The 25,212-nt window shown below is 36.9% G+C and overlaps 2 protein-coding genes across 3 annotated transcripts; both read left to right on the forward strand.

Moving 5' to 3' along the window:
• The first annotated feature begins 890 nt into the window (after window positions 1–890).
• LOC111946297 (uncharacterized) lies at window positions 891–8,254 on the forward strand. The gene is made up of 13 exons (XM_023960635.2): window positions 891–1,021; window positions 1,257–1,301; window positions 1,925–1,981; window positions 2,417–2,476; window positions 2,585–2,650; window positions 3,637–3,699; window positions 4,012–4,074; window positions 4,265–4,327; window positions 4,897–4,959; window positions 6,415–6,462; window positions 7,354–7,496; window positions 7,704–7,798; window positions 7,890–8,254. Exons 1-13 carry the CDS (start codon window positions 973–975, stop codon window positions 8,035–8,037), a joined length of 963 nt encoding a protein of 320 aa, XP_023816403.1. The 5' UTR covers window positions 891–972; the 3' UTR covers window positions 8,038–8,254.
• A 7,494-nt stretch (window positions 8,255–15,748) lies between these two features.
• On the forward strand, window positions 15,749–21,796 carry LOC111948304 (uncharacterized). Of its 2 annotated transcripts, XM_023960649.2 has the most exons (13): window positions 15,749–15,881; window positions 16,140–16,184; window positions 16,985–17,029; window positions 17,422–17,478; window positions 17,918–17,977; window positions 18,086–18,151; window positions 19,163–19,225; window positions 19,538–19,600; window positions 19,794–19,856; window positions 20,119–20,166; window positions 20,902–21,044; window positions 21,248–21,342; window positions 21,434–21,796. In XM_023960649.2, the coding sequence occupies exons 1-13, from the start codon at window positions 15,833–15,835 to the stop codon at window positions 21,579–21,581; spliced, it is 945 nt and encodes a 314-aa protein (XP_023816417.1). In that variant the 5' UTR covers window positions 15,749–15,832; the 3' UTR covers window positions 21,582–21,796. The 2 variants fall into 2 exon arrangements, with proteins under 2 accessions (XP_023816417.1, XP_078811579.1); XM_078955453.1 differs by lacking the exon at window positions 16,985–17,029.
• The last annotated feature ends 3,416 nt before the right edge of the window (window positions 21,797–25,212 follow it).

The raw sequence follows: 25,212 nt of genomic DNA on the forward strand, positions 1-25,212 counted from the left end.
CTGTTACATCCCCTGACTTCTACGAAATTATGAGTCGGTGTTGTCATTGACTGAAGACAAAATATCCTCAGAGCAACATGTCAAGCAAGAAAGAAAATAAAAAGAGGAGTAGATAAAAATAGAAAATTGTATTTAATTTATAGTTAAGTTTTATTTCTTTAAATGCTTAAGTGGATGAGGTGCAACAGTCTGCAGAAGCAGAGATCTCCAGCTTGGACCTGACTGAAGAGAAAAGATCCCCAGAGCAAAATGCCAAGCAGGAAAGAAAATAACCTGACCAAAGTCAAAATGTGGAACTCTCAAAGCTTCTTAACTGTTCAGGCAATAAATTTCTTTTTGAGTTTGTTTGCTTCTTGTTCTCCCATTGCTGCATTAACAAACATAACTCTTTGATTTGATAACAGCTGGATTTAATTTTATTTTTATTTTTATTTTAATTGATAATTCCAGTACAATGATTGAGGGCAGATCTGAAGACAAAAAGGGTCAACCTGGTACTACAACGCTGTTTAGTAATAAAGCTATAGATAAGTGTCTTTAACACAACATGTGTCTGCACTTTTTACTTTCTTAATCCAGAGTCATAACTAATATTCAATCATTTGTGTGCTTCCTTGTGGAGTTTTCTGTCAGAATACTTGAGGATATTTCTGTTTTATGTACTTAGGTTGGGCGTTTTTCCACCATAAACGGTAATATGATCATCAGGATGTACTGTCATATAAACTGGCTTCCATGACTTGAGGTCATATTAATTTGTTCTGCTTTTTTGCTTCATTTTAGGATCCGGGTTCTGTCTTTTGGAAGAAAGCCAACACTAAACAAAGGGGTTAGACACATGTTTATGTATATGCTGATGATGCCATCCTGTTTGTTCAGGTTTTGCATAAATAAGGCCCCATGATGAGCTCCTTCTGCACTTCTTCTTCTTTGTGTTTGTTGCTTTGTAGCAGCAGGTGAACATCTGGGACCATGACTTCACTACGATGGATGATCCTCGTCTGCTTTTCCCTGATCTCAGGTACCACACAGCTGTTCATGGAGTCATTGTTTCTCCTATTGATGAAGATGGACTATTGAGAAAGTGTTGTAACTTTTGTAAACATGAACTATTGAAACCTGAATTTAGGTTGATTTCTATAATTCTATTTTAAGTTCTTTTTAAAGATATTCATATCTTTGTTTATGTATTAATGATGGTACATCTGCAATCGTTTACCTCAAAATTTCACTAACTTCTTGTTTTTACTTCCTAGTCATTGGGACAGGAGAGAGTTTGACACCAATTGAACCATCTAAAAGTGAGTGTACCTGAAATAATGCTGGTCTAAATCCCTACAATTACTGGGGGTTGTGTTTAATAACAAGCTGGACTGGACCATCAATACAGACCACCTTTCCAAGAAGAGCCAGTCCAGGTTGCACTTCCTCTGTAGGCTGTGCTCATTTAACATCTGCTCCAAACTGCTGAACATGTTTTATCAGTCTGTGGTAGGGAGTGTCCTCCTCTATGCAGCAGTGTGCTGGTGCAGCACCAGTAAGAAGAACATCTCCCAGCTTCTTCTTCTTCTTCACTGCATCAAATGATGTTTCTATTGATGATTCTATAGCTAGAAGGTTCAAATCTGGCAGAAGCAATAACTGAAGGACTTTTCTGAAGAACCAAACTGTCTCAGCTAATAAGGTTAACACACAGAATCTGGCTCTATAGTTTATATGTATGAATTTGTAAAACTACAACTCATAAAAAATGACTAATGTTGTTTTCCTGTTTTCTGAGCTTTAGTTTAAGAAAATCCCTAAATTTAGTTTTTTATAACTAAGTTCAACAAACAAATCATTTCTTTAAGCTGTTATGTTAGCTGTAGTTTAGATGAAGAATGACGCTGTGCTTTAGAGCTTATTCATATTTTATTTTCTACAGCTGTGGCACCAAGTTCTCTGGCTGCAATCATTGCTGGGATGAGCAAACCAATTGCTGGTAAGTTAGAAGATTTTTGTATTTGGCTTTCTATAATTGTTTACGTGATTATTATTTAATCCTTTTTTATTAAGTCACTGAACACCAAATCATTATGATCTCATAATTATTTTAGTTTTAAGGATGCTTAGTTTTAAAACTATTCATTGTTTGTAATAAATGAAACAGCTTTTTCCATATTTTTACTGTGAATTTCATGTTAAGTCGTAAGAGTTTCTATATATTTCATTTCAGATTTTTAACTTTCTTACACAATATTAAATTGTTTTGAAAAAAATGTTTCAAAATAAAGTGAAAAAGCTGGAAATGTTAATACAGTTCACGCAGGAATCATATCAGTTTTTTTCCTGATATTCGTTGCAGCTGAAAGAAAGAATGAAGCAGAAAATCTGACTAAAACACTTCATTGTTGTAATAATTTCTTTTTTTTTTCAGATCTGAATGCCAGCTACAACAAACTCTTGGCTCAAAAAAAGGGGATCTCATGTCCCTGCAGTGAGTAGAAATAAGAAACTTTATCTAAATTTGTTCAAATTCTGCACTAAAAATAAAATCCGAAATATTAAAGAAAATAAAAGAAACAACTGGCTGGTCTTTTTTCAGGCGCCTCTGTAATCCAAGCTTGTAACAACCAAAGAAATCTTCTGAACAGAGGACTGATTTCATGTGGTAAGTAGGAAATCATAACTACTTTTTAATTTAGTCACGTATTTGATGTTGATGGTTTGCTTTACTGAGCAAATAAGAACAATCTTAAGAGTCAAGCTCCAAAAAAAAAAAAAAAAACAGAAATACACATAATTTTATGTTAGTTACTTTTTGATCAAACAAAAATGTCAGATAAATTTGTTAAGAAAAACCCCAAAAAATCACTAATATTAATGCAACATTTGGTTATTAGAAATAAAGACAAGACTTTTTTTAGACCATTTTTACACAAACAAAAGAAGAATAAATCTTTTTCATTTTGCTTTCACACAAAACATCTCACTATCAAAAACTAAAAGAAATAAACGTTCCATCTATTCATTCATTTTTTTAACCAGCTGTATCTCTTTCGAGGTCACGGGGTCACAGAGGTGATCCCGGCTACTGTTGGGTAAAGGCAGAGTCCCGCCTTAAGAGGTCGCCGCTCTGCTGCTGGGCCAAAACTAAATATTCCTTTTTTAGATTTTTGTTTTGTGTCTCGACAAGAGCTTAAATCATGCAAAAACTGTAAAACATGTCACCACTTTGAAAACTTAAACTGCTAAACAAAATATTGGAGCATATTGAAAATGTATTGTGAAAATGTATTGTGTGTTACTCATCCAAAGCAAGAAGCAAAAGAAGCAAAACTGTCATTGCTTTATACTCTGTATTGATATGATAAAAAGAAAAGGCAAAAATGTGTGCAGGCATCAGGGAAATGAAATAAATTATTCTTGAATGAACTGCTGATTTAACATTTCCCTGTAAATGCAGTTCAAACATGTGGACCAACTGTCACAGACAAGAAAGAAAGGCTGTTTATTGCAGATTTTTGCAGAGCAAACATCTCGTATGACCACATTTTTACAATTCTTCATTTACCCTTTATTGTTCTTAAAGGTCGTCCTTCACAATAAAAACTTTATTTATTATTTTAAAAGAAAATCTTTCTTTTTTTCCCACAGGTTCACAGCTGAGCTCAGCGAATGCCCAGAGAAGCTCACTGCAGCAACAAGTGAATGTCCTCAGTAAGTGTGAGAAAGTCAGGATGCTGTGTTGATTTAATTGATAGATTTAGGTACAAACAGTAAAATGACATAAATGATTCTTTAATGAACTGCTGATTCAACATTTCCGTGTAAATGCAGTTCAAAAATGTGGACCAACTGTTACAGTCAAGAAAGAAAAGCTGTTTATTGCAGCTTTTAGCAGAGCAAACATCTCTTATGACCAGTTTTATACAAGTTTTCTTTTACTCTTTATTGTTCTTAAAACTCTTCCTTCAGATTTAGAAACCTTATTTACTATTCAAAGAGAAAATCTTTCTATTTTTCCCACAGATTCACAGCTGATTTCAGCGAATGTCCAGAGAAGCTCACTGCAGCAACAAGTGAATGTCCTCAGTAAGTGTGAGAAAGTCAGGATCCTGTGTTGATTAAATCAAATCAAACGTTATTTATATACCACTATAGATCTTTTATGACCAGTTTTGTGCAAGTCTTCTTTTTCCTCTTTATTGCACTTAAAAACTCTTCCTTCAGATCAAAAACTTTTGTATTCGTGTTAAAGAAAATCTTTCAATTTCTCCCACAGATTCACAGCTGAGGTCAGAGATTGCCCAGAAAACCTCACTGCAGCAACAAGTGAATGTCCTCAGTAAGTGTGAGAAAGTCAGGATCCTTTGTACTTAATTCTATCAATTAATACAAACAGTAAAAGGAAATAAATGATTCTTGAATAAACTGCTGATTCAACATTTCCTTGTAAATGCAGTTCAAACATATAGACCAATTGTTACAACCAAGAAAGAAATGCTGTTTATTGCAGCTTTTTGTAGAACAAACAGCTCTTATGACCAGTTTTATATAAACCTTCTTTGAATCTTTATTGTACTTAAAAGTCTTCCTTCAGATCGAAAACTTTTTTACTCTTGTTACGGATGGTCATGGAAGATAAACCCAGGAGCAGGAAGACTCAAACACGTCAGTCAGGTTTCCCAAAATTTTCTTGAGACATTTGTCCAGACAAATAACCCAGAACAGAAGATGCTCCAACACAAAACACAGAAAGGAGAGAAGCTAAATAGTAAACTAGATAATTGCAGGCAGCTGTGATCAATCAGGAAGAGACCACAGCCAACCTGTCAAAAAAAAGTAACTGGAATGAACACTAGAGGGCACCCATAACAACTCTTGTGAAAGAAAATCTTTCTATTTTTCCCACAGATTCCCAGCTGAGTTCAGCCAATGCCCAGATAAAGTCATTGCAGCAAGAAGTGACTGTCCTCAGTAAGTGTCAGAACGTCAGGATCCTGTGTTTATTTAATTGATTTAATTGAAGCACTAAAATGAATCAACAAATAATTGATTAGGGTAATGCATTAATTATTTAAAAACCTAGACAAATGTTGTTGTCTACAAACTTTGACTTTTAAATAAAGAAATTATTTGATCATCTAGATCGGGCATCGTCAAATGGCGGACCGCGGTCCGAGTCCGGACCGAGTGACGAGTCTGCCCGGACCGGATTTGATATTAAAAAAAATATTAATCATTTGTTCATGCGCAGCTAATCTAGTAATTGTGACAGGAGCGTCATCAATAGCAAAGCCAATCAAATCGATTGTTTACCTTTCAGTAACAGCGAGTTTGAGAGAGACATAGAGAGGAGATGAGAGAAAATGGTTTGCTCAAAAATGAGAAAAGTAAATGCTGAAAACCGAACTTTTAAAGATGAATGGACGGACAAATACATGTTTATTCTGCCTGCAGCCAGTTCTAAACCTTTGTGTCTCATCATATGCTTTGAAAATATAGCGTTAATCAAAGTGGCAACGTTAAGCGTCTATGAGACCAAACACGGGTGGTTTGAGGAAATGTACCCCGCAGAAGTCCATAGTGAGTGAGGGCAAGTAAAATCATCAAATTGAAAGCACAGTATGACAGGTCTACTCGTGTCATCACGCATGCATTTACCGCGCAGCAACGTGCAAATGAGTGTTCGTTAAAGATCGCGTGGATTTTGGCGCAACACAAGAAAGCATTCAGCGATGTGACAGTTGTAAAGGAGTGCTTTAATGCGGCTGCAGAAACTGCTGGCAGGACAGTTACATGGCCATTTCTCTCACTAGGAAAGAAAGATTGAAAGGGAGTAAGGAAAGTTTGAAAGGAGAGATGAAAAAGGGAGCTGCTCAAAGTTCTGCACTTTTTTTATTCAGTAAATTCTGCCCTGTTCTATTTTACTTAAAAAGTTTCCTGTGTTATTTTATTTAAAAAGTAGTTCATGTTTTTAAAAGGTGGGAGCTCAAATGTCTTTTTTAATTTTTTTCTTGAAGATTAAAAGCACTTTTATTTTATCCAAAAGATTCTGAATGTTTTACATTACTTGAAATAGGCCCTAAGTTCAGGCTGCTAAAAGCTGTGTTTGCACTTTTTATTTATTTTATTCAGAATAATTTCAGTGTTGTTTACCATTCAGTATTGTTTTCCATTCAAGTGCCATACAAGTTCAGACTTTTCGGTATGTTAAAAGCATATTACTTTGAAAACAGCTGAAATGTAACAATAAATTATATAGAAATGTATGTGCATTATTGATGTTATTAACATGAGGGTACATTATGTTAAGTGACAACATAAGATCCGGACCTTTGCTGGGAGAAAATTTTAGTAACTGGACCTTTTTGAATTTTAATTGAATACCCCTGATCTAGATAAAACGTTTTTTTTTTTTTAACTCCACAGGGTCCCAGTTGAGTAGCGGGAGAAAGTTACCACAGAACCCAATAATTGGTAAGTGGAAGACAGTCGGTGAAGAAAGCCATTAATAATGTTCAACTCTTTTTCACTTTTGCTTTTTAAACATTTTACTTTGAAAATTATTTGGAAAACAAATATTCCAATTGTTTATAATCGTGATTATCATTAAATGTAAGCATTAAAGGAAAAATTAATATTCAAAATGACGATTTGGACAATATCATGTCTCATAAGCTGTTAATAAAAAATCAGACAATCTCATTTAATTTCATTCAATGATTTGTAATGGAAATTATTTTCTAGATGTTTTTTTCTGGAATTGTGTTGTTCAAGTGAAGAGCTTGAACTGTCATTAGTTCAATGATCATTTCCTGACTGATGTAGAATCAATATTTTCATAGGGAGACATTCATCCCAGCTGTCCTGCATGTTTTCCATGCTCTCCCTCCTTATGCACACCTGATGCATAATTTTTGCCTCATAAGCAGACGCCTGACAATGACAGTCATCAAAGGAAGTTGTATTTGATCAGGGTTGGATAAAAAAAGCAGGACATGATGATGAATAGGGATTGGTGTTTTCTGCAGTATTGTTTGTTTTTATGTACAGCACCTCGAGCTGTTTTTTTTTTTTTTTTTACATGAAAGGTGCTATATAAATAAAATTTATTTGAATTTGATCCGAGGATCTGGGTTGGGAAATATTGTTTTAGAGGAAATAAAGAAAACTACAGTAGAATCAAGAAGAAAGTGGAATGTGGAGGATCTTATGAAATGAGACAGACTGAGTGTCTTAAGATCTATAAGAAACTGTCCTAATAGCTGATATATCTGACTTTTACTGTTGTTACTTTCTTGTTTGTTTCAACTCTTGTTTAGTCATAATTTGAGATTCTTTTTGAACGTGAAATCTTTCCTCCTACAGCTAAGTATCAAAATTTGGGATGGCCATATTTCCGTGGAAGTCTTTATTACGTCTCTACAACCACTGCAAACTGGCAGAACAGTAGAGATGACTGTTTGTCAAAGGGAGCAGACCTGGTGGTCATCAATGACGCTGCTGAAAACGTGAGTCAAATGTTTGAGTTAGAACCCTGCTAACCATTAACCTCTGATTTATATGGAAATACTTGATTAAAAAAATGATTTTAATAAATGGTAGAAAACGAGATCCAACAAAAAACAGTCGTTTATATTGAAACACTGAAACTGAAACAACTCTGAAACTCTGTGGTTTATTTCTAAACTAATAACTCAAATGTCTTCACAACAAAGAATTTCGTCAGAGGATTTCAACGCAAAGCCTGGGTCGGTCTGTACAAATCAGGATCCACCTGGATATGGGTGGATGGACGTATCCTATCACCTAGGTATAAGCAGTTTGATTATTTAAAATTGATCATTAATTATGAGAAATGAGTGTTTAAAAGAATCACGTTTTGTTTGTGATTGTGTTTTCAGTGTCAGCTATTGGGCTCCAAGAGAACCTAACAATGTTGGGAACCGGGAAGATCGTGTGGAACTACAGCGCTACAACGAATTCAACAGCTGGAATGATGAACCGTGGACCACTAATAACTACTGGATCTGTGAAAAGAAAGTTGTTTAGTGGAAACACTGGAAACTTTCTGATCATTCATTAACTATAGCTTGATATTTGCTGAGGTTAAAAACTTCATGCAGATCATCTGCTGTCCTTTCTGCTTTACTTTTCAGACATAATGAAAACATATTAATCTGTGGGTATAATGGGGTTGATTAAGGAATTTAATCTTTTACTGCTACTGCATACTTTTCTGTGGCTCAATAAAGCATCGCAAAATGAATTCAGTGTGTTCTGAATATCTAATCTAATCAATACCTATCAAGCAGATTGTTAAAATCAGGTCCTGTTCAGACAACATCATCCAAAAACTCCCCGTCAGAATGGAAACTTGAATGAAAACAAAGTGGGTGTCAGAGATGAGATAGATGGAGTCTGCTTGTTGTCATCTTCAGTCACATGAAATCCCCTGTGACCCCGATGACCTTCATGTCACCTCTTTAAGGCCGTGTCACACTGATGCTACGTACAATTTGCACATTTTCCACGTGAGAACTTTCGGTCTTTTGAGATACATGCATGAAATACATCAGGGTTGTCAAACTCATTTTGGTGTAGGAGCCAAATTTAATCCGTTTGATCTCAAGTGGGCCAGACCAGTAACTTAAAAGCAAAATAACCTATGGTCAGCTTGTTTTCCATTGCTTTGTTTTGTTTTGTTTTTCTCAATTGGAAAAATTGCCTCAACAAACATGCTAGCCTAATCACTTATTATTACACATTCATTCACAGAGGCCAATGGATCTCAACAAATAATCATTTTACTTTTTAAAAATATTTGGTTTATTCAATTTTATACAGACTGAATATTTTACATCTGACATTGAAGCAATCTCAATAATAAACTAAAGAGGGGCTATGGAGAAAAAATGGAACACCCTGTTTACAATGTAAGTGTGCAAATCAATGAGAAAAATTAAAATAAGTTAAACTTTCAAACTTTTGTGAACATAAGAGTTTGGAGTTAACCTCCATTCTCTCCTGAAAATTCAGGCAGCCATCGATTCAAATCCTGGGCAGCAGCACATTTTACTGTCATTCGAGTGTATAAGACACAATGAAATGTCCAATCATCTGTTCCTGGTTGCTGACTGAATTTTGTGGCATCACCTGCCTTCTTCCTGACCTTTGATGGGGCGCCATCAGTGACCAGACTGACATCACGTGACCAACATCATCCAGCGCATTACTAGGGAACTGACTATGTCATCAGCTGTTGTTCTGTCCATTAACTCCAGAAACTCCGCTGTGACGGTCTCTTCAGCACCTCTAATTAATATGTACAGCTGTCAAAAATCTGTGATATCAGTGCTTTTATCAATAGCAACCAAAAATGCAATAAATGACTGGATTCCTTCATTTGTCGTCCAAGTCTCCTCAGAGATGTTCTATCTGCAATAGTAATCCTTGACAGACTTGTGTAGGCAAAGGTCAACTGCTTTTTGGGGAGAAAGACTTCTGCAGCTTTCAGCATTTTTTCATGAGTTCACCATCCTCAAAGGGTTTGGATGTTTGCTCCAACTTTTTTGCAATAAGGTAGCTGTCACTGCTGTATCACTGACGTCACGCTGCAGTTAATGCTGATGGTTGTTTTTTCAGTTCAGCTAATAGCTGGTAAATCTTCTTTTCTCTTAACTGCAAATGGTGAAACTGTTTTTATGGTGAGTCTCATATGTGCTGAATGTTATATTCTATGAGCACTGCGACCTGATAACATTCCAAGCACGCAGTTTTTGCACTCAGCTGCGTGTTCATTTTTCCTGGAAAGCTCGGCACTCCACTTCAACCTTTTCTTCTTTTTGACAACATTTTGGTAATAAGTGTGTCACTACTGATCATTCTTATAGCAACATAACAGCAGTGAGGCTTGTGGGGAACCAAACTGCATCTTACTCAGATGCAGAGCTGTTAGGTATGGAAGCATTTGTGTAGCATAATTAAAAACAAAAGTCAAAACCAGAAATTCCGAAGGAGGCTGTGGTCCCAGAAGACGGAAATGTTGCTACGTAGTCCTGAGAAGCTGTGTACAATTATCAGGAGAGCACAGCCGTCACAAAGTCCTCTAAAAAGGTCGCTTACACAAAGCTCCACTGCTCCTAGCATGTCTGTGTCTCTTAGCAGCCGGACACACGGATATAGGACTGACGTCATCGCCCCACCTCCCCTCTGGAAATACTAAGTAGAATTGAACAGTGTTTGCAGGGTGGATGTAAAAATGAAAATGCAATCCCCTCTTTGCAGTTTCATTTTAATTATGACACAGAATAAGCGGTTATTAAGTAGAAAATAAAAAATCATTTTGAAGTATTGATTTTTCATTTTAATTTTGAGTCATTTGATGTAGCTTCATTTTGACAATAAAAAAGCATTTCTGTTAATCCATTTTAATTTTCAAATTAGACATTTCTAAATGAATTTTGCTACACATTTACCATTTTCTTTATTATTTGAATTAAATGACCGAATAAGCTGTGTTGGAGAAGAAAATGAAAAAGCATTTTGGCGGATTGTCTTTTGTTTTTAATTATGCTACACAAACGCTGCCATAGTTCCCATAGTTAGGTTTCACTTTTGGCATGTGCATATATGCCATTTCACTGCTTTTGCTTTTTCTTTGCTCCCCCTAGTGGCGGAATTGCATATTTTGGTTATTTCTTTAAAAAAATAATAAATTGTCCCAGGAATGGACTAGAAATCTGCTTTTTTTTAAACATCCTTAAATTTTATTCCTTATGAGAGGGCTGGATTATTTGCCATCCTGATGTGCGTAATTTGAATTACTTTAATTACCAATCAAACAATAAAGTAAAAATATTGAATTTACATGCAATAAGCACGATCACAGCATAAACTTAACCCTTGTGTTATCCTCAAATATTACTAACACATTTTACCCTTAGGGTCAATCTCTCCCCAGAGATATTTTCCTCCTGAAAATGATTTACATATAATTGTAAGTTTTTGTGTCGGGCACATTGTTTATTTTTTGACACATAAATAACCCCTTGATAATGAAACAGATCAGTGGTTTGACCTCTTCTCTAGCGCCACCATCAGGCCAAACTTTAAAAATAGACTGAATGTATCTTGAAAAGTTTTCATAAAAATCCTCTTAAATTTACTGACAAAATTGATGACCACCATAGTTTGAACCCTATTGGTTTTGGTGATGATATGTCCTTTGCTGTAGTGCCACCATCAGGTCAAACTTTCAGTTTTAGAGTTAGTGTGTCTTGAATATCTTTCATCTAAATCTTTTCTAATTTGGGGTGCACATTATGACTCCCACAGAATGAAGCATATTGACTGATGTTGGTGACCCCCCCCCCCTTTCCCCCTGTCCCCCTGGCCACTGTAAGTGGCTAAAATGCGTGGAGGGGGAGGGGCCTAGAGATAATCGAGCGCACGTAAACATCTGTGAGAAGGAAACGGACACATATCACAACCTGATATGCACGTGCGTCTTGAGCCATGAGCAAGCGAACTATTGATTCGTTCTTCCGACCTGCGGCTAGTGTACCAGTGCCAGAGTCTACAGCAGGGTTCTCAAACTCGCGGCACGTGGGCTATTTGATATTTTGCGGCCCCTGCCTTAATATGAAAGTTTAATGTTAATGTGTCCCGCCAGTTTGTATGAATAACACTTTTACATTGTCGTGCGCGGAGCTGACAAAGCAACCAATCACAGTGGGGTATATGACTATTGGGGGCCTGACATTGACCGGGCTTGAAAGCAGGAAAACATTTAAGGCAAGAAACCTCACAGCCCCCTCCCCGGACCACATTAAGGAGTTCCTTACTTTCCTTTTTAGAACGTATTTATTTGCTCGTAATTTTCTAAATACTTACAGTCCGAGCTGAACTTTTCTCTGGGCCACACAGACCTGGATGAGGGCGGCGGTTTAACCCCGACCAAATGGTTTTCATGCACGGCTGTCACTGCAGCACACCGCTCCCGCGGGAGATGGTCAGCTGAGGAGAATAAATGTCCCACACCCACATGCGTGACAGCTGACGGGGCTTGAACATTAAACATGTGCGAGCAACAAAATTTAGTCTTAGACGCACTTAAAACGTGTGGAAAATGCAACGATAGACGTGTTAAAGATGAACCAGGGCCTCGCCTGGATCGTTGGGGTGACAAGGGGGGGGATGAAGGCGAAGCTGTAGCGAGACTGAAGGAGAACAGGAAGTTGTTGTCCTTAACATTCAATTTAGTTTTAATATGCCTCTCCCCTTTAGTATGATCTGTGATATTATCTTTTATAATTATTTTAGTGTTTTGTAATGGATGTAGCCTTTTTTTAATCAATTGGTATTTTAAATTGTTTAATTGATCACTGAACTACAAAAACCCATCAGGACACATGTCCCATAATGCATTGTTTTATAATCATATGGGCAGCTTTCAGTCAGTGCAGTGCTAAATTTCCAGCTGTGTTCGCGTAGGTTGGGCCTTGCCCCCGCCCCTTTCTTGTGATATTATTGTTTTGATTGACAGGTGATGTTGAACCAAAAACAAAAATATACTTCTCACACCAGGTGATCTGTGCAGCGTTGCGTCCATCTGGGTGATCTTAAATTATTGTGCATATTGGCTGCACCTATTTGGTGTCACCAACATGAATTTCCATCCCCTAATGTTTACATACATTTAAGTTTTGTTTGAAACTGTGAAATGACCGAAAGGTTACTACGGTAATCACTTTGTTACTAAAAACTTTTTATTCTAAATGTATGGTATTTTCTTTACTGTGTGTACTGTCATGACAGCAATGGTGCTGTCAGTTTACCTTGTTGTTGCATCTTCAAAAGTGCAGAATAAAATGTGACACTGAATTTGAAACAGCACATTGTAATTTCTGCATCTATTATTAAAGTATTTATTAGTGATACAGTGGAAATTAGTAGATTTGGTTATCATGTTGATTTACGGTATGCAAACCTAAATTTTCTGGTTGTGCCCCTAAAATTTTTAATTGGGGGCCACAGTGTTCCGCGTTAAAAAAGCCCTGTAATCCCTCTGCCACTTTCAGGATGAAGATGCTTCACTAAAGAAGATGCATTCTGAATCCATTTCAGAAGCTACTATTTAAGCTAGGGCTGTTGAACACATACAGACATAGTTTTTCTCTGCATGCTTTCAGTCTCTGATAGATTATTTAGGTAACCACAGATGCTCCTTCAAATACAATATAATATTGTATTTATTACAAAATTTTAGGAGATGGGATGTCCAGGATTTTTTTTTTAGTGTCATTTCTATCTTTTCACTTTCATTCTATTTTCTTTGTAGGGGAAGGTGACATGACAACTAGCGGTGGGAAAGGAAGGACTGTATGGATCCTTTTGAACTCACCATTTGTTGCCATCTCCAGTATCTACTCTAACAATGACCCTTGTTTCTTTGCAGGAAGAAGTTGCCTTACTACTCGGCACCATTGAGGCAGCCAAATGGTGCAAATTGCAGTCCTTTAACCCTTGTGCTATCCTATGACCCCCCCCCCCCCCCTCCCTTGGCGTGTTCTCCCTACCATGACAAAGGTGGATAAAGGTGGAAAGATTTCATGTAATCCATGGACACCAGTGAAGATCACAAATCATTGAAGAAAAAAGGTTCAGAGCACTGTCTAGTCTAGATCAGTGGTCCCCAACCACCGGGCGGGACACTTGGCACCGGGCCACGGATAATTTTGGCACCGGGACGCACAGAAAGAAAAAATAATTTCCATTTTATTATTTTTTTCGACAAAAACGTTTTATTTTGAAAAGTGACCGGATTCTCTCTGTTACATCCGTCACACTTAACGCACGTCAAAGTCGCGACACTAAACATCACGTGATACACACCTTGCGTTGCACCTCAACCCCCCCCCCCACATTTTAATAATAATAATGACAACAGAAAACACTAATCTCTGCCACTGAATGTTGTGAGTAGTATGTAAACAGGCTCTGTGTGGGAAATCACCTGTTGCAAAAAATCCATATTTTAAGCAGGACTCTTGGTGGCCTAGAGTTAGTTTTTTTTGTCTTGAAGTCGGAGCCCGTTCTCCCGTCTGTTCGTTCCTGCACTAATCCCTTATTCATTTGCAAGGAAACGTTCCACATTCAACTTTTTTCGTGTAGCACGCCGTTGAACCATTTTTAGCCCTCAAGTGATTGAAATGTAACCGACAGATTTCTGTCGATTTTTGAAAAACAATTTTGTTTTCAGTATAAAAGATCGATGAACGACATGTCCTCTGGGGGGGGATCCCCAGACATTCCCCGACACGTAGTCTCTCCAGCATGTCCTGGGTCTTCCCCTGGGCCTCCCACAAGAATCCGGTTATTTTTCAAAATAAAAGATCTTCTAAAATAAATGATCATTGAAACTGAAAAGAAAAAAAAAAGAACCAGGTGTAATTAATTAATTCTTCTGCGACCCGGTGCCAATTGATCCACGCGCCGCTACTGGTCTCCAGCCCTGGGACCACTGCCCTAAATGACTGTTGAAACATTTCATCTATAAGTCATAATGAAGAATGGACACACCTAAATTAAAGAAACACAATGCAAAGTCAATAAAAACTGAGACGATTCAGTTTGTTTTAATGTGTTACTAATTTTTTGCCTGTGCTGAAAAGAAGAACACGTGTGTGTTTGTTGAGTTTTCTGTTACATCTCCTGACTTCTAGGAAATTATGAGTCGGTAACTCACAGTTAGAGAAAAGCAGCGGATCATTTTTTAGAGAAGTCTAACATTTCCTTCAATTTTATATTTTTAAAGCATAAGCATAAAAATATCTAAGCATTCACTATAAATACATTACAGGTTTTATTAAATATTTATTTTGATTTGTTAAAAAAGGAATTAAAATCTTAAATTTCCTGTTCTTGTGGCAAAGACTTATCATGACAGTGGAGGGACTCATTGATTTGACCAGAAGCAGAAGAAAACATGCAGTTAGAAGTCATTGGAAAAGCCCCATAAGATGACAGCAGAGAATCATGGAGGACCCAAAAGAGACGGAGATCTCCATCTTGGACCTGGAACCGTGTTGTCAGTGACTGAGGACAAAATATCCCAAAAGCTAAATGTCAAGCAAGAAAGAAAACAAAACTGACCAAAGTCAAAATGTGGAACTTTCAAAGCTTATTAACTGTTCAGGCCACAAATGTCTTTTTGAGTTTGTTTGCTTCTTGTTCTTATATTGCTGAATTGATAAACTTAACTCTTTGGTTTCATAACAGCTGTTAGAGGATTTTACATTTTATTATTTTTTTTATTTCAATTGATGATTACAGTACAATGATTGAGGGCAGATCTGAAGACAAAAACTGTCAACCTGGTACTACAAGGCTGTTTGTAATAAACCTATTGATAAGTGTCTTTAACACAACATGTGTCTTCATTGCAGCATTGGTCAGCACTTTTTACTTTCTTAATCCAGAGTCATAACTAATATTTAATCATTTGTGTGCTTCCTTGTGGAGTTTTGTGTCAGAATGCTTGAGGATATTTCTGTTTTATGTACTTAGGTTGGGCGTTTTTTCACCATAAACGGTAATATGATCATCAGGATGTACTGTAACATAAACTGGCTTCCAGGACTTGAGGTCATATTAATTTCTTCTGCTTTATTTGCTTCATTTTAGGATCCGGGTTCTGTCTTTTGGACTGAATGTTTGTGCATATGCTGATGATGCCATCCTGTTTGATCAGGTTTTGCATAAATAAGGCCCCATGATGAGCTCCTTCTGCACTTCTTCTTCTTGGTGTTTGTTGCTTTGTAGCATCAGGTGAACATCTGGGACCATGATTTCACCACGATGGATGATCCTCGTCTGCTTTTCCCTGATCTCAGGTACCACACAGCTGTTCATGGAGTCATTGTTTCTCCTTAGTTGAAGAAAATAATGAAACTATTGATGAACATTTACAGTTCAAAAGTTTTGAAACTTTTGTAAACATGAACTATTGAAACCTGAATTTAGATTGAATTCCATGATTCTATTATAAATTATTTCTAAACATATTCAGTTTCTTTGTTTATGTATTAATGAAGGTAAATCTGCAATCATCCACCTTTAAAGTTCACTAACTTCTTCTTTTTACTTCTTAGTCTTTGGGACAGGAGAGAGTTTGACAACAACTAAACCATCCATAAGTGAGTGTACCTGAAATAATGCTGGTCTGAATCCCTACAAATAACTGGGGGTTGTGTATAATAACAAGCTGGACTGGACCACCAATACAGACCACCTTTACAAGAAGAGCCAGTCCAGGTTGCACTTCCTCTGTAGGCTGTGCCCGCCCATTTAACATAATAATAATAATAATAATAATAATAATGGATTAGATTTTTCTGCGCTTTTCAAGACACCCAAAGCGCTTACATTGTGTCCATTATTCATTCACTCCTCACTCATACTTGGTGATGGTAAGCTACTGTTGTAGCCACAGCTGCCCTGGGGCAGACTGAGAGAGGCGTGGCTGCCATTTCACCCCTACGGCCCCTCTGACCATCACCGGGACATTCATGCACCAGTGGAGCCACACTGGAGGCAAGGAGGGTGAAGTGTCTTGCCCAAGGACACAACGACATTTGGCTGGTGGGAGCGGGGAATCAAACAGCCGATCATTGGTCGACCCGCTCATCCACCTGATCCACTGTCGCCCCGACATCTGCTCCAAACTGCTGAACATGTTTTATCAGTCTGTGGTAGCGAGTGTCCTCCTCTATGCAGCGGTGTGCTGGTGCAGCACCAGTAAGAAGAACATCTCCCAGCTTCTTCATCATTCATACATCAACAGATGTCATAAATGATGTTTCTATTGATGATTTTTCCTAAATAGCTATAAGAAGCTACTTATAAATCTGGCAAATTATTCATGTTTTAATGATGGTAAATCTGCAATCACCTTCCTTTGGTCAAAGTTCACTAACTTGTTGTTTTTGCTTCTTAGTCTTTGGGACGGGAAAAAGTTTCACGACAATTAAACCATCTAATAGTGAGTGTAACTGAATTCATGCTGGTCTAAATCCTCACTGCATCAACAATAATCATAAATGATGTTTCTATTGATGATTCTATAGCTAGAAGGTTCAAATCTGGCAAAAGCAATAACTGAAGGACTTTTCTGAAGAACCAAACTGTCTCAGCTAATAAGGTTAACACACAGAGTCTAGTTTATATGTATGAATTTGCAAAACTACAACTCATAAAAAATGACTTTTAAAGGTTGTTTTCCTGTTTTCTGAGCTTTAGTTTAAGAAAATCCCTAAATTCTAGTTTGTTATAAGTACGTTCAACAAATCATTTCTTTAAGCTGTTATGTTAGCTGTAGTTTAGATGAAGAATGACGCTGTGCTTTAGAGCTTATTCATATTTTATTTTCTACAGCTGTGGCACCAAGTTCTCTGGCTGCAATCATTGCTGGGATGAACAAAGCGATCGCTGGTAAGTCAGAAGATTTTTTTGGCTTTCTATAATTGTTTATGTGATTATTATTAAATCCTTTTTTTATTAAGTTACTGAACACCAAATCATTATGATCTCATAGTTATTTTAGTTTTAAGTGTGCTTAGTTTTAAAACTATTCATTGTTTGTAATAAATGAAACAGCTTTTTCCATATTTTTACTATGAATTTCATGTTAAGTCGTAAGAGTTTCTATATTTTTCATTTCAGATTTTTAACTTTCTTACACAATATTTAATGGTTTTGAAATACATTTTTCAAAATAAAATGAAAAAGCTGGAAATGTTAATACAGTTCAAGCAGGAATCATATCAGGTTTTTTCCTGATATTTGTTGCAGCTGAAAGAAAGAATGAAGCAGAAAATCTGACTAAAACGAAAATGAAGACTTCATTGTTATTAAAAATATTTTTTTTCAGATCTGAATGCCAGCTATAAAAAGCTCTTAGCTCAAAAAAAGGGGATCTCATGTCCATGCAGTGAGTAGAAATATAAAAAACTTTATTTAAATGTGATCAATTCTACAATAAGAATAAGATCTGCTTTATTAAAGAAAAAAAAGAAACAACTGACTGGTCTTTTTTCAGACGCCTCTGTGATCCAAGCTTGTAACAACCAACGAAATATTCTGAACAGAGGACTGATTTCATGTGGTAAGTAGGAAACCATAACTACTTTTTTATTTAGTCAAGTTATTGATTTCTATTGTTTGCTTTGCTGAGAAAATAAGAAGAATCTTAAGAGCCATCCGCGAAAAATAAAAAGAACACATAATTTTATGTTCATTAGTTTTTGATCAAACAAAAATGTTGGATTGATTTGTTAAGAATAACCCAAAAAACACTAATTCTGATGTAACATTTGGTTATTATAAAGACAAGACTTTTTATTTGAGACCATTTTCATACAAAGAAAAGAAGAATAAATCATTTTCATTTTGCTTTCACACCAAACATCCCATTATCAAAAAAAAAAACAAAAAACAAAAGACATCCCACTATCAAAAACTAAAAGAAAGAAACGTTCCTTCTATTCATTCATTTTCTTAACCAGCTGTATCTCTTTCGAGGTCACGGGGTCACAGAGGTGATCCCGGCTACTGTTGGGTAAAGGTGGAGTCCAGCCTTAAGAGGTCGCCGCTCTGCTGCTGGGCCAAAATTAAATATTCCTTTTTTAGAATTCTGTTTTGTATCTCGACAGGAGCTTAAATCATGCAAAAACTGTAAAACATGTCACCACTTTGAAAACTTAAACTGCTAAACAAAATATTGGAGCATATTGAAAAAAATGTGTCTGTTCAAATATTTATTGTGTGTTACTCATCCAGAGCAAGGAGCAAAAGAAGCAAAACTGTCATTGCTTTTTACTCTGTATTGATTGATAAATAGAAAAGGCAAAAATGTGTGCAGGCATCAGGGAAATGAAATAAATGATTCTTGAATGAACTGCTGATTTAACATTTCCCTGTAAATGCAGTTCAAACATGTGGACCAACTACTACAGCCAAGAAAGAAAAGCTGTTTATTGCAGCTTTTTGCAGAGCAAACATCTCTTGTGACCAGTTTTGTACAATTCTTCATTTACCCTTTATTGTTCTTAAAGGTCTTTTTTCAGAATAAAAACTTTTCTTTATTATTGTAAGAAAATCTTGCTTTTTTCCTCAGATTCACAGCTGAAGTCACTGATTGCCCAGAGAACCTCACTGCAGCAACAAGTGAATGCCCTCAGTAAGTGTGAGAAAGTCAGGATCCTTTGTTGATTTAATTGATAGATTTAGGTACAAACAGTAAAATGACATAAATGATTCTTGAATGAACTGCTGATTTAACATTTCCCTGGAAATGCAGTTCAAAAATGTGGACCAACTGTTGCAACCAAGAAAGAAAGGTTGTTTATTGCAGCTTTTGGCAGAGCAAACATCTCTTATGACCAGTTTTATACAAGTTTCCTTTTACTCTTTATTGTTCTTAAAACCCTTCCTTCAGATTTAGAAACCTTTTTTACTATTCAAAGAGAAAATCTTTCTATTTTTCCCACAGATTCACAGCTGATTTCAGCGAATGTCCAGAGAAGCTCACAGCAGCAACAAGTTAACGTCCTCAGTAAGTGTGAGAAAGTCAGGATCCTGTGTTGATTAAATCAAATCAAATCAAACGTTATTTATATAGCACTATAGATCTCTAATGACCAGTTTTGTACAAGTCTTCTTTTACTCTTTATTGTTCTTAAAACTCTTCCTTCAGATCAAAAACTTTTTTACTTTTGTAAAAGAAAATCTTTTTATTTTTCCCACAGATTCACAGCTGAGGTCAGCGAATGCCAAGATAAACTCACTGCAGCAAGAAGTAAAATTCCTTAGTAAGTGTGAGAAAGTCAGGATCCTTTGTTGATTGAATTGATAGATTAAAAAAGAAATAAATTAACAAATACTTGATTAGGGTAATGAATGGATTATTTAAAAACCTAGAAACTTTTTTTTTAATTTCCTCTTGGATTATTAAAGAACTATTCTATTCAATTCTATTCTAAAAATGTTGTCTACAAACTTTGACTTTTGAACAAAGAAATTCTTTGATCAGTTAAAATGTGTTTTTTTTTTTTTTTCTTTTTAACTTCACAGGGTCCCAGTTGGATAAACCGAGAAGCTTACCACAGAACCCGATAATTAGTAAGTAGAAGACAGTCGGTCAAGAAAGCCATTGAAAATATTCAACTCTTTTTCAGTTTTGCTTTTTAAACAGTTTATTATTTGTAATGGAAGTGATCTCTAGATGTTTTTGTCTGGAATTGTGTTGTTCAGGTGATGAGCTTGAACTGTCTTTAGTTCAATGATCATTTCCTGACTGATGTAGAATCAATATTTTCATAGGGAGACATTCATCCCAGCTGTCCTGCATGTTTTCCATGCTCTCCCTCCTTATGCACACCTGATAATAATTTTTGCCTCATAAGCAGACGCCTGACAATGACAGCCATCAAAGGAAGTTGTATTCGATCATGGTTGGATTAAAAAAATGCAGGACATGATGATGAATAGGGATTGGTGTTTTCTGCAGTATTGTTTGTTTTTATACAAAGCTTGAGCTGTTTTTTTTTTTTGTTTTGTTTTTTTTACATGAAAGGTGCTATGTAAATACAATTAATTTGAATTTGATCCCCGAGGATCACGGTTGGGAAATATTGTTTTAGAGTACATAAAGAAAACTAGAATCAAGAAAAAAGGATGATAATTGTGGATGACCTAATGATATGAGACAGACTGAGTGTCTTAAGATCTACAAGAAACTGTTCTAATAGTTGATAAATCTGACTTTTACTGTTGTTACTTTCTTGTTTGTTGTTTTAGTTCTTGTTTAGTCATAATTTGAGATTATTTTTGAACTTGAAATCTTTCCTCCTACAGCTAAGTATCAGAATTTGGGTTGGCGATATGTCCGTGGAAGTTTTTATTACGTCTCTACAACCACTGCAAACTGGCAGAACAGCAGAAACTACTGTTTGTCAAAGGGAGCAGACCTGGTGGTCATCAATGATGCTGCTGAAAACGTGAGAACACAAATGTTTCAGTTAGAACCCTGCTAACCATTAACCTCTGATTTATATGGAAATACTTGATTACAAAATGCTTTTAATAAATGATAGAAAACGAGATCCAACAAAAAACAGTAATTTAATTCTGAAACACTGAAACTGAAACAACTCTGAAACTTTATATCTAAATTAATAACTCAAATGTCTTCATAACAAAGAATTTCGTCAGAGAATTTAAACGCAAGGCCTGGATTGGACTGTACAAATCAGGATCCACCTGGATATGGGTGGATGGAAGTATCCTGTCACCTAGGTATAAGCAGTTTGATTATTTAAAATTGATCATTAATTATGAGAAATAAGTGTTAAAAAAATTCACGTTTTGTTTGTGATTGTGTTTTCAGTGTCAGGTATTGGGCTTCAGGAGAACCTAACAATCGGTGGAACCGGGAAGATCGTGTGGAAATACGGATCTACAACAACTTCAACAGCTGGAATGATGAACCTGGGGCCACTAGAAACTACTGGATCTGTGAAAAGAAAGTTGTTTAGTGAAAACACTGGGAACTTTCTGATCATTGAATAACATTAGCTTGATATTTTCTGAGCTTAAAAACTTCATGCAGATCATCTGCTGTCCTTTCTGCTTCACTTTTCAGACATAATGAAAACATTAATTTGTGGGTATGATGGGGTTGATTAAGGAATTTAATCTTTTACTGCTACTGCATTCTTTTCCTTGGCTCAATAAAGCATCGCAAAATGAATTCAGTGTGTCCTGAATATCTAATCTAATGAATACCTATCAAGCAGATTGTTAAAATCAGGTCCTGTTCAGAGAACATCATCCAAAAACTCCCCATCAGAATGGAAACTTGAATAAAAACAAAGTGGGTGTCAGAGATGAGATAGATGGAGTCTGCTTGTTGTCATCTTCAGTCACATGAAATCCACTGTGACCCCGATGACCTTCATGTCAGCTCTTTAAGGCTGTGTCACACTGCTGCTATGTACAATTTGCACATTTTTCACGTATGACGTATCTGCCTTTTATGATACATGCATGAAATACGTCAGGGGTGTCAACTCATTTTGGTCTAGGAGCCAAAATTTAATCTGCTTGGTTTCATGTGGGCCAGACCAGTAACATAAAAGCAAAGTAACTTATGGTCAGCTTGTTTTCCTTAGCTTTGTTTTTGTTTTTGTTTTTCTTAATTGGAAAAAATGCCTCAACCAACATGGTAGCCTAATACTTATTATTACACATTCATTCACAGAGGCCAATGGATCTAAAATAAAATGCATTTCACTTAAAATAAATGGTTTATCCAATTCTATACAGACTTAATATCTGACACTGAAGCAAACTCAATAATAAACTCAAGAGGGGCTACAGAAAAAAATGAAACACCCTGCCTAAAATGTAAATGTGAAAATCAATGAAAATTTTACCTAAATTAAACTTGCAAACATTTGTGAACACAAGAATTTGGAGTTGACCTCCTTACTCTCTTGAAACTTCACCTGGCCGTCAATATCAGGATTCAAATTCTGGACAGCAGCACATTTTACTGTCATTCAAGTGTTTAAAACACAATGTAATGTCCAATCATCTGTTCCTGGTTACTGACTGAATCTTGTGGAAACACCTGCTTTCTTCCTGACCTTTGATGGGGCGCCATCAGTGACCAGACTGACATCATGTGACCAATTCACTCAGACATCGTCCAGCGCAGTAACTTAGGAGCAGACAATGTCATCAGCTGTTGTTGTGTCCATCAACTCAAAAAAACTCTGCTGTGACGGTCTCTTCATCACCTCAAATTAATATGCACCGTTGTGCAACTTGTGTGATGTTGTTGCTTTAATTAATACAGACTGAAAATGCAATAAATGACTGGATTCTGTCTTTCAATTGGTGTCCAAGTCTCCTCAGAGATGTTGTATCTGCATACGTAATCCTTGACAGACATATGTTGGCAAAGATCGACTACTTTTTTGGCCACAAGACTTCTGCAGCCTTCAGCATTTTTTCACAAGTTAACCATCTTAAAATGGTTTGGATGTTTGCACCAACTTATAGGCAATAAGGTGTCTGTCACTGCTCCATCACTGACGTCACGGCTGCAGTAATTGCTGATGGTGTGTTTTTTTCAGTCCAGCTAATAGTTAGTAATTTCTTTTCTTATTAACTGCAAATGGTGAAACTTTTCTTTATGGTGAATCTCAACGTGGTGCTGAATGTTATATTCTTTGAGCGCTGTGACATCCTTATAATTTTACTCTTCATGAGTGGGACAGATTAAACCATCTGGCGGGCCGGATACGCCCATCAGGCAGTATGTTTGCCATTCTGATATGTGTAATTTGTGTTACTTTAATTACCAAATGAAAAAGTTCAAATTTTGAATTATACATGCAATAACTATCACAGAATAAAATTAAAAGAAGTTACTCAGGCCGTAGGTCGTAGCGTCGCTCCCTCTTGAAGACAGCTTAAATTATGATAAGGTTCAACCGGCGGTAGGCTTTGATAGTGAGGGAGGCTGAAGGGCGGTTTTCCTCGTTCTAGCCTCTCAGTGCTCTCTAGCACGGGAGATGTCTCCAGGTGCACACGGTCCCCCATGCTCGGGACGCAGTTGTCACGATCGCGGCCATCTCTCCCCGAGGCACCGTCTGCGGACAACACAGGCACCTCAGTGACAGGCAGAGAAACCACAGCCATTCTCATCAGATCATCCACCAAGAGATCCGTAAGACTACGCTTGTTAATAGGTCTTGAAAATCAAACGCCAAAAAGAATCACAATTTGCACCAAATCGCATTTGCAGCACGTATCTCACAGAGATAAGGATGGGTGAGCAATAAAATGCTCCAGACTAATTCCAGTCGCCATGGTTTTCACCCCTTTACAGCTATGCGTGCGTGGCACGCCAGATACACAAACTGCAGAGCAGACAGCCACGTAAACCCAATAAAAATCCTGAACAAGCTCCCACTTATGTTACATGCTACCCCAAGGACGGGAGAAGATAGGTAACATAAAGAAAAAATATTTTAAATGTAGGAATTAAAGACTGCCAGTGCAGCTGTTTATTTGAGTGACAGATGCAAAGGTGAAAGAAGGTAACAGACTTAAATGCTAAGACACTATTGCAATAAATAACAAAACTAAAATGTAACTTAAACTAGAGGGACATCACCAAAACACAAAACATAACCGAAAACAAAGATCACATGCGAGAGGGAAAACCAGGCCATTTCCACTGGCTTCTAATGCCAAGTTCAACAACAGGGGCAAGCTGACAAAACTGATTCCTCCCAGGATTCAGCTGCCACTGGAAGAGGGGATGCTTGAGGCTTTCATGCTTCCTGCCCAGCCTGATGATTGGAGGAGGGAAGGAGGCTGCAATCATCATCTGCAGGAGGCGAAGTCAGACGGTGTGGTAGAGCTTCTGTAAAGGGGACACACGCACACACCCACACCCACACACACACACACACACACACCCACACACACACACTCCTATGCACACACACACACTCGCACGCACACACACACACACACACATCCACAGTAAAAGGCCTGGGGCCGTAACAAACCTATTTGAACTGCTGTTTCAACCCAGTCTCATCCTAAAATGTGTAGTGGCTACGTTTGTCCACATGTAAATACGTGAGAGTTTCACAAAAACGCCCCCTAAAATGTGAAAGGGATACACTTTGTGTTCCTATTCATTCTCTATGAGCCTTCTCAGGATCACGTGACTTTGGAGGTTTTGCCTGGCGTTACCAAAAAACATGACGGATGCTCGTTCGTTTTTCGGTGGAATATCCCATAAAACAAGATGAGGACAAATTTTTATTTTGACAACATTTCTAGTGAGGAATTTACAATTTTCTTTTAAAACATGCTTTCATTTTGGACATACAGTTTGTAGTTTGCTTGTTTCGTTCAACCTTTTCTCCCAAAGGCTCTGTTACGTTAACTTTCTGCAGACGTGCAGATGGGTCACGTGACTAATGTTTCTCTTTTTTTTCCGCAGAAAATGTTTGTTACATTCAAATTTTCCTCAAGGATCTGAAAGCGTTTGATTTTTTCCATTCATATATGCGTGTCACGTTGCTGCGGTCAGTCTCCTCCCCCCTCGCAGCACTCCTGCTCCTGCTGATTGGAACCAGC

This window comes from Oryzias latipes, chromosome 1 (assembly GCF_053564925.1).
Source record: "Oryzias latipes strain Hd-rR chromosome 1, Olatipes_Hd-rR_3.1".
NCBI classification, from domain to species: domain Eukaryota; kingdom Metazoa; phylum Chordata; class Actinopteri; order Beloniformes; family Adrianichthyidae; genus Oryzias; species Oryzias latipes.